Source organism: Buceros rhinoceros, unplaced genomic scaffold (assembly GCF_000710305.1).
Source record: "Buceros rhinoceros silvestris isolate BGI_N320 unplaced genomic scaffold, ASM71030v1 scaffold18916, whole genome shotgun sequence".
Lineage (NCBI taxonomy): Eukaryota > Metazoa > Chordata > Aves > Bucerotiformes > Bucerotidae > Buceros > Buceros rhinoceros.
In genome coordinates, this window is record NW_010418518.1 from 34,966 (window position 1) to 45,297 (window position 10,332).

At 40.4% G+C, this 10,332-nt stretch overlaps 1 protein-coding gene across 1 annotated transcript in view; it reads left to right on the plus strand.

Moving 5' to 3' along the window:
• The window catches only part of GRM5 (glutamate receptor, metabotropic 5), a 38,746-nt gene extending 29,731 nt beyond the window's left edge, over window positions 1-9,015 (plus strand). Inside the window, exons 5-7 of the mRNA XM_010138589.1 lie at window positions 340-435; window positions 1,988-2,149; window positions 8,193-9,015. Coding sequence (XP_010136891.1) covers window positions 340-435; window positions 1,988-2,149; window positions 8,193-9,015 — 1,081 coding nt within the window. The remainder of the gene's footprint in view (window positions 1-339; window positions 436-1,987; window positions 2,150-8,192) is intronic.
• The last annotated feature ends 1,317 nt before the right edge of the window (window positions 9,016-10,332 follow it).

Here is a 10,332-nt window from a genome sequence, read left to right on the forward strand (position 1 = left end):
CTTTCCCTTGAACTGTTTAGCTAAACATTTTGGCCTAACTTCAAAAAATTATTAAAGACAAAAGGTTAGCATGTTACTTACTCTGTAGAATTTTTTATCTTCTCCTATATACATAAAAAAAGAAAATGGTGAGCCCGTCTCCTGCATAGCCATGTTTCCTTAGCACAGGTCTGGAGTTGTATGCAGTCACTCCACCACTCCCGTGGCTGCTTTGCACTGCACCCCACCACTGCCACGGTAGCATTCATGTGCATGGCCCTTTGCACAGCAGCTGTCACAGAAAGCCGAGCACACAATCACTTCTTTCTGTTTGCTCCTGTTGTTGTCGTGATTTATTAGGTACAAAGGCAGGAGACTGGCCCCGCACAAGTCGGAAATAGAGTGTTTCACCCCAAAAGGGAGTATGGGGAATGGTGGGAGAGCTACAATGACCAGGTAAGCAAACAGCAAGTGGCCTTAGGGCAGTGTGATATGTCTGTGACCAAGAGGAGCAGCCCTGGGACAATGCCAGGCCAGATCCTCTGTCTATAATTCCTGTGTATCCCATATAGTACTTTTAGAAAAGAAAAAGGAAAAAGAAAACACATGGCCACTGCTGATTTCTGTGTTCCATCTGACCACCAAAAAATCCCTGTACCATGTTCATTCAAGTGATCTGAACCACGTGTCCTGTGTGATGTTGTCATAATACAGTGCTTTGGGGAGGAGAAACCTTACACCTACCTCACTAAGCCAGTAAAGCAGATGAAGAGAGACAGCATGAGAACTTGGAGTGTGCAGCTCCAGAACTCCTCTGCTACATACTAGGGATTACAGTAGTTTAATCAAAAGGTCTTTTAAAAAGAGCAGAACAAGTGATTGATAAAAACATTTTCAATATGAAAATGTTGGTTCTTCTCAGTCAAAATATCTTGTGGGAAAGTGCAGAGTTTTACAGTGGCTTTAAGGAGGGTTTCAAACTAATTTTAAATCGTTCAGAACATCTTTTTCATAACTTTCTCCATCTAAATTAATTTTTATATTTATTTTTTATTTTGTTTTGGCCATTATACATTGCATGACATTATAGACCAATATTACAATTTTAATGAATATCAAATACTACATTTTTTCAGTGTCAATGGGATGAAGTCTTTCAAATTGGCCATTTTGATGGTTTTGTATTAAAATATTTCAAACTATTTAATTCTGTGAAATACTTGGAGATTTCTGCTATTCATCTCATTTTTAATTCAGTCAGATTTCCAAATGTTGAACTCTCCCACAGGACAGAAAATCCATTTCTCCAGACATCTCCATTAATACATGAATAAGCCACATGTGTCACAGATGGTTATAAATCTTTCATGAAACAATACTCTTAATAAACATCGTATAATTGTGTTACATTCTACTACATGTTAGAAGCCTTTTGCTTACTATTTATTAAAAGATCTGCTCAGTCCTTATCGACCCCTGTAACGTATTTATAAATTTAACCCTACAACACGCTATGACCAAATTATACCTTTACTTTTCCCAGTGTTACACCACCGGTGAATTTTATCACCGTGGGAGGGTGTTCACTGAAACACTTGCAGTGTTACTTACGTTCCCCTTGGGTACAACCACATTCACTCATGTACGTAAGGATATTAACACCACAGAGCATGCACCTGCAGGTCTCCCGCTGTTTAAAGTAACGTTAGGAACATCCATCGCTGAGTCTTGTAGAAAACTTACACATCCCTGTTAGTTTTTGTCAGCTGAGACCCTGTTTCTTGTCTGTGTTTGTCTGGATTTTTTTTTTTCACCACATTGCATTGCCTTCAGTGATATTTAATCCTCATTTAAAAGCTATCTGGAGTCACTATGTAACAGAATGTTGAAGAGAAGTACAAGTAAATGTCAAACAACTGTATTTTGTTGTACAGTATTCAGCTCTGTTTTGCCTGGCCATATATATACACTTGAAAAACTTCTTTTTTTATATTTTGTATCTTCACAGTGAAGAATCTGTTTGCATTCCAGACTGTAATCGATCTGAGTCAAGTAGAGAGGAGAAAAAGGTTCCTGTTAAAGAGGATGCCCTAACAGTCAAAAAGACTGGAAACTGTGTCAGTCTAATAGTTCCACAGCAAGACTGTCAGCGGCAAGACCTACTCAAACAGTTAAGAACACCTATTGCTTAACAGGGAGTGCAATTTCATTTGATAGCTGTGTTTTGTTGTCTCCAGCCGCAGTGTCCCGGCCAGTGGTCCTTGTCAAATTCCATGAGCTAAGCAGAGTTGCCACTGAATACCCCGGGAACCTCCCAGAGAGAATGTAGATGTTGCAGAAAGGAAAGTAGGTGCCACTCTTCTGCCTCAGTAAGTATCAGACCAGTGCTAGAGGTCACCTGGATGAAGTGCAGACAGAAAAAGACAGATGCAGGAGTCTGACCATTTGTGAATAATGAAAAAATCTCATCTCACGGGACAAAGAGGTCCCCTGATACTGATGAAATGCCACTTACATCCTTTAAGTCTGAAAAATACTGTGCAATTTCATGCTGGGCAGTATTGTTCAGCTCATGTTCTCAAATCTGTTGTGCTATATTGTTTTTGTGTCCCGGCTCTAAGGTGGTTACTTTTCACATCAGACCCTAGCTATCTCTGTATATTAGTCTTACAAATGGCTTGGGATTTTTCAAGATGAAAAGTGACATAAAAATGGCAGTAATGGGTTCACTATGCGATGCTTGATGCTTTGTAAGGCGATTTCTGATAAAGAGAAGTTACTACATCCTGCATCACCTGTAAGCATCATTCACATATATCTGACAAAATCAATTATAGAATAGGATGTTTTCTGAGGTTTTCACAAAGCAGCCAGCACTTTTTTTTTTTTGCATTTCTTGCATCACACCCAGTTCTGATTTGATTGAATGCAATGGATAAGAAACTGCTTTATAATTCATGAGAGTAATTTTTCTGCTGATAAGTCCCATGCACCTAAATACCACTGTAATTATTTATCAGCCATGACAAACACCTGAAATTCCTCCAACTGTATGCTCTTTGCAGAGGATAGAATCCAAATCAACCCTCGAATCTGGAGATAAAACTGGGAGGTTTCTGTTCTTTTCCTTTTTTTTTTTTTTTTTTTTTTTTTTTTTTTTTTTTTTTTTTTTTTTTTTTTTTTTTTTTTTTTTTTTTTTGTCTTGTGCACTGTTGTGCTCCTGATTTCAGGGTCAGGTAAGCTGATGGTTCCTATTTTCCCCAGTTTCCATGCGATACCTTTAGCAAATTTTCAACAACAACAAAAAAAACCCCCAAAAACCACATTGACTAAGCAAAGTGGAATGGATCTTAGAGCTTTGTGCATCAGGAAGCAGAACTTGCAGTTCAAGAAGTGGCATTGTCCTCCCTCTATTCTGTGAAGAGGATGCTCCAGTGTAGCAGAGGTACTCAGAGATCCTTGAAGTGACATTTTTTGAATGAGAAGCAAAACGCAGCACTAGCCACCTTAATTAACAATTGCAATGAGGTCACAGTAACTGAGGAAAGAAGTTACAAGTGGTATCAAAATCATTTTTGCAATTTGGATCATGATAACTGCTGTCCTGCAAACAGTTCATTCGCATACCAGGCACTTCATTTCCCGTCCTAACCTGGCATGCTACTGAAACAGCTGACATCATTAGCATCGCTGGTGGCTTTGCTGGGAGGTCATCGACAAAGTTTCTGTCCATCATCTCTCTCTCACTTTCTAGTTTCTTTCATCCTTATATGTTAAAGTCATTCATACAAATGACAGCTGTGGTTTTCATGAGGAGAGGAGGTATCAACAGATTGCAGTGCCTGGGGTAATAGCAACTTTCGTGCATTTACCTATAAACCAAAGAATTTTAAATCATTCTTCATTATATTCATGTGAGGACAGGTTGCAAGCAAATCATACAGGTCTCTATCAAGTTATTGCCCAGTATCTGTTTTCAGTGTTTCATGTAAAATCTGGAATCAGATACATGACAGAGCACAAAAAGTCACTTAAATTTTTGTACTAATCTCTACTGATTCCCCTTGCCTTCCAGTTTCCACTGGTGAATAACACTGTGCAGCTATGCATTCTAAGCTTTCTTAGAAAATAATAAATTCCGTCATTTTAAACTGATTTTCCTATTTAATTTAAAGATGTTAACAAGAGAACAAATTTTCAAATTGCATGTTTTTCAGTAACTGTCCCAATACTAGCCCCTAGTCATTTATCAGCAGAATTAATTTTAGCAACTTCAGGTAATTAGTGAGAATACTAATTGCTATTCTGTCAGCAAGTGGACAGCTGTAGAGGAAATACTTGAACTATCAGACTTCAAAAGCTCTCTTGTTTATACTGCTTTCATGTCTTGTACATATTATATTGTGGTAGGTCTAGCAGGGTGTGAAAAAGCCTAGCTATCAAAATCAAAGTAGCTTTTAGTAAAGAGACTGGAGAAACAATTAGTATGACTGGTTCTGAGGAAATTCCTCATGTAAAGTCGAATCTAATTAACCTTAAGTGAAAGAAGTGAAAAATATGTGTCATAAAAAAGGTTTTGTTTAACCCTGAAGGAAAGTATTTAGCTAACATTTTGTTTCGGAAGTTATGTGACTGACTGGAGTTTGCTCTTCTACAGATATGATCTGTCCTCTGCTCTGCTTTATCAAATGCAATGTGCCAGCAGAAAAACAGAGTGGGGTAGAAAAAAATGTGTATGCAGCCAAACGTAGTGATGGAATTCTTTTGGAAGCTCAACACTGTAATTCTTCTGTTCTTATCTGAGGAAGTAAAAATCTGCAAGAAAACTCTAAAATTTCACTGATCTTAAGTTTCCCATCATCAAAGGGTCACAGCAGAGCTGGGCATAATAAATGTAAATAATTCCAGTAGCAGTCCTCATGCTCTATGTCTCTGATCTATCTGCACTTCTCTATTTCTAAATTGTATGCATTGCAGTGGTTCCCAGTTAACTTGACAGAGGAGCATCATGAGTCAGAGCAGGATCTTAACATACTATCAGTGCAATACCTGCAACCCATCTTCATACCAACATAAGAAAAACAGTAGTGCTCCTTTATGGAGGTGATAAACGATTGCACACCTCAGTCCACTGCTGACTTTGAAGTAAGCAGGTACAGCTTGATAATGTAGATGACACGTTTCTGAGATAATTCCAATTATTGCTAGGATTTCAACTATGGTGTTCATTCCTTACTGATAAATTGCTCTTTGCTTCCTTTTCAATTTTTTATATATGACTTTGCAATGAATAATGGTCAAGTCTTTCAGGATTTTGCACAAAATTTACATCAGGCAGCCACTGGCTCTCCTTTACAGCCCTAGGATCTCCACAAGAGCCACACATATAGCTTGATTACTCTTTGACAGAGTGCAAAGGCAGTAAACAAGCTCATCAGCCAAGACTGACCCAAAACCAAGCTGGGATTCAGGGGACCTGGTGACAGTTTCTCCACTGAAGATTTAACTGACACATGTCCTTGCTAAGGGTCAGACACATCTCCAGATTTCATCATTTTCCTTTTCCCAGGTTCCCCATCCTCATATTCTTCCTCAATAATTGTTTCCCGAATGGTGACCAGGGAGGGAGTGACATGTTCCCTTCACAACCTCTTACAATCTGACCTTCAGTCAAATGAAAATGTATTTAGTGCTCATGTACACACCTAGTTTGAACATCTCCACTAAGCCAGCGCTTGAAGTCAGGAGGGGTAACAGAATATACCTCTTTCTTTCGACAAGCATTTCTATTTGCACTGTCTGTTCCTCCATGTTAATGGCATTTATTTTACATCTGGCAGGCTGGTTTGTCTCAGATCCCTCCAAGCTCTGAACTCATCAGGAGTTAAGACACTCCACCAGGGAGGACATCCAGGACTGGAACTAGGCCCTCTTTTCTGCCAGGTCAAAGTTAAAAGTGGTGACCCAGCCTCCTGGTCCAGCTCAAATTCAATAGAAGCTGGAAGGAGATCTCATGGTCATCATACCAGAACTAGAGGCAAGATCTTGCCTGCCGAAGGGGCCAAATCCTGCTCCTGCTGCTGGCACCAAGCTCCTGCTGCTGGCACCAAGTTCCTACTGCACTCAGGCCTCAGCATGAGCAAGGAGCCAGGGCTCTCAAACAGCTTTCAACACCCACTGAGTACATGTTCCAGTGAGAGGACCACGCAGTCCTCAGAGGCAACAGTTTCACTCTGGCAGACACTAGTGCCAGCTCCTGTTCAGCTCAGAACTGCATCCTCAAACATGCAAAGAGTCAAACTGATCAGTGCTACAGGTTAGATTCTGCTTTTCGTCTTGATTGAGGTACTTCCTCTGCTTCCTCTGATTGAGGTACAGCAAAAGGAAGGGATTGTCTGAACAGCGAGTTACAAGCCACCGTGACATTGGCATACCCACCAAATGCCTGGCATTTTGGGGGTAGGTGAGTTATCTCTAACTTCCAAGGTCCAGATAACATCCTGTTTATCACTGCAGCAAAAGGGTGACCCCTTATACACTCATATGGATCATCTCCCAGTTTAGCCTCTCTTAAAATACCCACTGGTTTATGTTGTGTTTGTCTACTGGGTTCTGTCATGCTGCTTTTGAAGGCAAAAGCTGTTGGCATATGTTGTGTTACATGATCCATCATAATTCCATGCAATGTAATTATGGATGTGAACCCACAAGAAGGTTTTGTTTATGTTCAGCCCACAAAGTTTTTTTTAGATGACTGGAAGAGCTATTAAACAGATAGTGTGTGGCAAGCCTCCACATGAAGGCTGGTATAAAGTCATCTGTGTTTAGTAAAATATGTGTCTTGCAAACTGTTACACTGTAGGCTAATGTGTGAGTATGTCTATTTCAGGCTTTAAAAGAAAACAAACAAACAAATTTGTGACAGTCTGCCAGGGTATCCAAAGTGGTTGTCATTCCAAAAATCCTAAATGGCTGTAGCAAATGTTTTGGAAACCAAAGTGAATTGTTCAAAGTTCTGCTGCATTTTTTATATAAATCATGCTTATTTGTATGTGGAGACCTCTTTCCTGTTGACATCATTTCAGAGGCATTGTCTGTTTCAGATAAATATTTCTAATGGTCTTTCTTAATCCCAAGAGCTGTAGGTTAATACATATATAAACACCAGCTCGTCAGCTTAAGGAATATGTAAAAGGAAAGGAGTGGTTTTGTACTATCTGTTTGTGAGTGCCGCAGCTGGATTTTCTTAGGCAGCAAGAGCAGAAAAACAAGCTACTTTGATAAGAGCAGGGTGTGATGGGATCTGAAGAGAAATCACCCTAAGAGGAGACATTTTGCAGGAACATGGAGCAAAATGTTCATTGCTGTCTCCAAACTCAGGTCATCATTGAAGAGTTGCTTCTATAACTTGTCCATTATTTCTTTCCTACTAGGAGTTTAGTTCTATTCTCCAAGCTGACCTGCAATTAAAAACAAATTCTTTAACCTAGAGGTGGCTAACTTACCAAGTACCTTGATGAAAAAGAGGTCATCCATCAGAAGTACCTCTCTACCAGTATAGCCCCTTTCTGAGAATTGCTCCAGTACGGGAATATAAACAGATTTTTTCCCCAGCCATAATGACTGTTCCTCCATCACCCCATCTCCACTCCCTGCCCCATATCAGGAATCCACAGCCGGCACCCTACACCAAACTCCTCACCATTGAATGCTCCCAGGCCATCCTACATATCTGCCTTCTGCAACCCAGTCAGTCCAGGTCTCTGACTTATTCCCTTCAAGCACTTATTTCTACTTCACCCCTCCATGTCCCTTATCCTCAGTCCCACAGACCCCCTTCCTGACACCAGTCCAACAGAAGGGAAGTTATCAAGCTGCTTCCTCTTTCAAGATGGACGCTTGCCTATGTCCCAAAGGTAGCAACAGAGGGGTCAGCAATGGCCATGAACAAGCACAGAGTAAGTCATGGCTGGATGCACAAATGGTCTGTGAAATGAGCTGGCCCACTCTGCTTCTTTTCCTAGAACATACAGTTATAAATGATAGATATAGATACAGATATATGGCAATGGATAGATCTGGATATAGGGGAAATTAGAGTCAGCTTTCTGATGAATATACATTCTGGGGTACCACATACCCATGACATAGGTACAGTGATGATATTTTTAACTTGGATGCAAGTTACCATCTTATTTCATTTCTGTTTACAGCTCTAACGGGAAATCAGTTTCCTGGGCCCAGAATGAGAAAAGCAGCAGAGGAGCACACCTTTGGCAGCGGTTGTCAGTCCACATCAACAAAAAAGAGAACCCCAATCAAACTGCAGTGATCAAGCCTTTTTCTAAAAGCACAGATAGTAGCCGACATAGTAGCAGTGCTACATTTCCTGAGGCCAGTGCCAAAACACTTTATGAAGTTTCAGAAGCAGAAGAGCAATACCCAGCTCAGTACCGACCACAGACTCCCTCACCTATCAGCACCCTGAGCCACAGAACTGCCTCCGTTAGCCGAACAGAAGATGATGCCCCTACCTTCCAGTCAGAGCCTCCTCAGAGAAGTAGCTCCTCTCAAGGCTCCCTTATGGAGCAGATCAGTAGTGTGGTTACTCGCTTTACAGCCAATATCAGCGAGCTGAACTCTATGATGCTTTCAACAGCCTCTCCAGGGACAATGGTGGCCACTCCTCTCTGCTCTTCATACCTGATTCCACGGGAAATCCAGCTCCCTACAACCATGACCACACTTGCAGAGATCCAACCACTTCCGGCCATTGAAGTCAATGGCGCTTCGCAGTCAGCTAGGAAACCTTCAAACGGCAGCGTCAAAGAAGGCACTTCAGAGATCCCATCAACGAAGCAAGACCTTGAGGAGTTGGTAGCTTTAACTCCTCCTTCTCCTTTCAGAGACTCCATCGATTCTGGAAGTGCATCTCCCAGCTCTCCGGTTTCTGAATCAGCCCTCTGTATCCCGTCCTCCCCAAAGTATGACACGCTCCTCATCAGAGATTATACTCAAAGTTCTTCTTCGCTGTGAATGTAGTTCAAGACAATGTTGGATCTCAACAACTACAGGCAAGTAGTGAGGGGACAGCCAAGCCTTCAAGATCTCCAGTGTTTACGCAGATAGAGTGAGAGACGTCAGGTCATCTTGTGAAAAATGGAGAGGAAGAAGAGGAATTACTTGAGAAGTGGAAACATCAGATTAATTATGCTGTTTTAAAGACAAAATGACTCTTGGCAGATTATCGTGGCCTTAAAAAAACATGGGCTTTTCAGAAACACTGAATCTATTTTTGAGGGCTTATAAGGAGTCTGTTAAATCAGTTACATACCAAGTGCTTTGCTTTAGTATTACAATGAACTATGTGTACGATATACGGGGCGGGGGGAAACAAGATTGTAAACAACTGTACAACGGTTTGTTTGTTTACTCGGATTCCTTACCCAGAAGTGAACCTTGATCTTTTATCAAGAATAGAAGACCAAACATTGAATGTACATTTTCTAACAGACTCAAATCTGGGACCAACCTGTCAAGCTTTCTTTTTTTTTTTTCTATGAAGATCTCAAAAAGCAGTAATGTATGTTCAATAACTACCAACTTTTTGCTGAAGCATATTGTGTCCGTGATACATTACACGTGGATAACACTAAGCTGAGGCTTTGCAGTGAGTGACTGCAATATGGAGGGCTTTACAAGTGACTTCTCAATCTAGCATTTGTTTATGAAATATTCTTCTACCAGTATAAAAAATTCGATTTGTTTAACATTGGATTCACCTTCACAGCAACAAAACCCAAGGAAGATTTCCTGACTATTTCACCATGTTGCCAACTAATAATGAAGTAGCAAAAAATATTTTCTGGAGTACTGTTTTGTAATACCCTTATCAGGGCAAGTTGTTGAGGTGAATATTCTCTTTCTAGCAGCACTACCAAGCTATACTATAGCCGCATTCCCCACTAAATTAACACATATTTATGGACATTCTTATGTTAACAGTATCAGTTAAAACACTTATTTGGGTTCCCACAGTCTTTGCCTATAAGGAACGGGTAAACACCCTAAGGATTTTCTCCGTATTTTGAATGACAGAATTCTAGGAGACCAATCTGGATTATGATGAATGCTAACTGTCAGTGGAAAGGTTGTCATAATCATGATTCATATATAGGGAAAAAAACCCTGTGTCAAAAATTCAAAATCTGCTTAGAGGTGATCTAGCTACTCTTCAATAAGCAACAATTTCAACTCTCTTTAGCTGCTGATGCCTTGCAGCTATGAACTGTGTAAAAAAAAAAAAAAACTCTTTAAAAGCACTACAGAGAAAAGGTTAAAAAGGCGAAGACC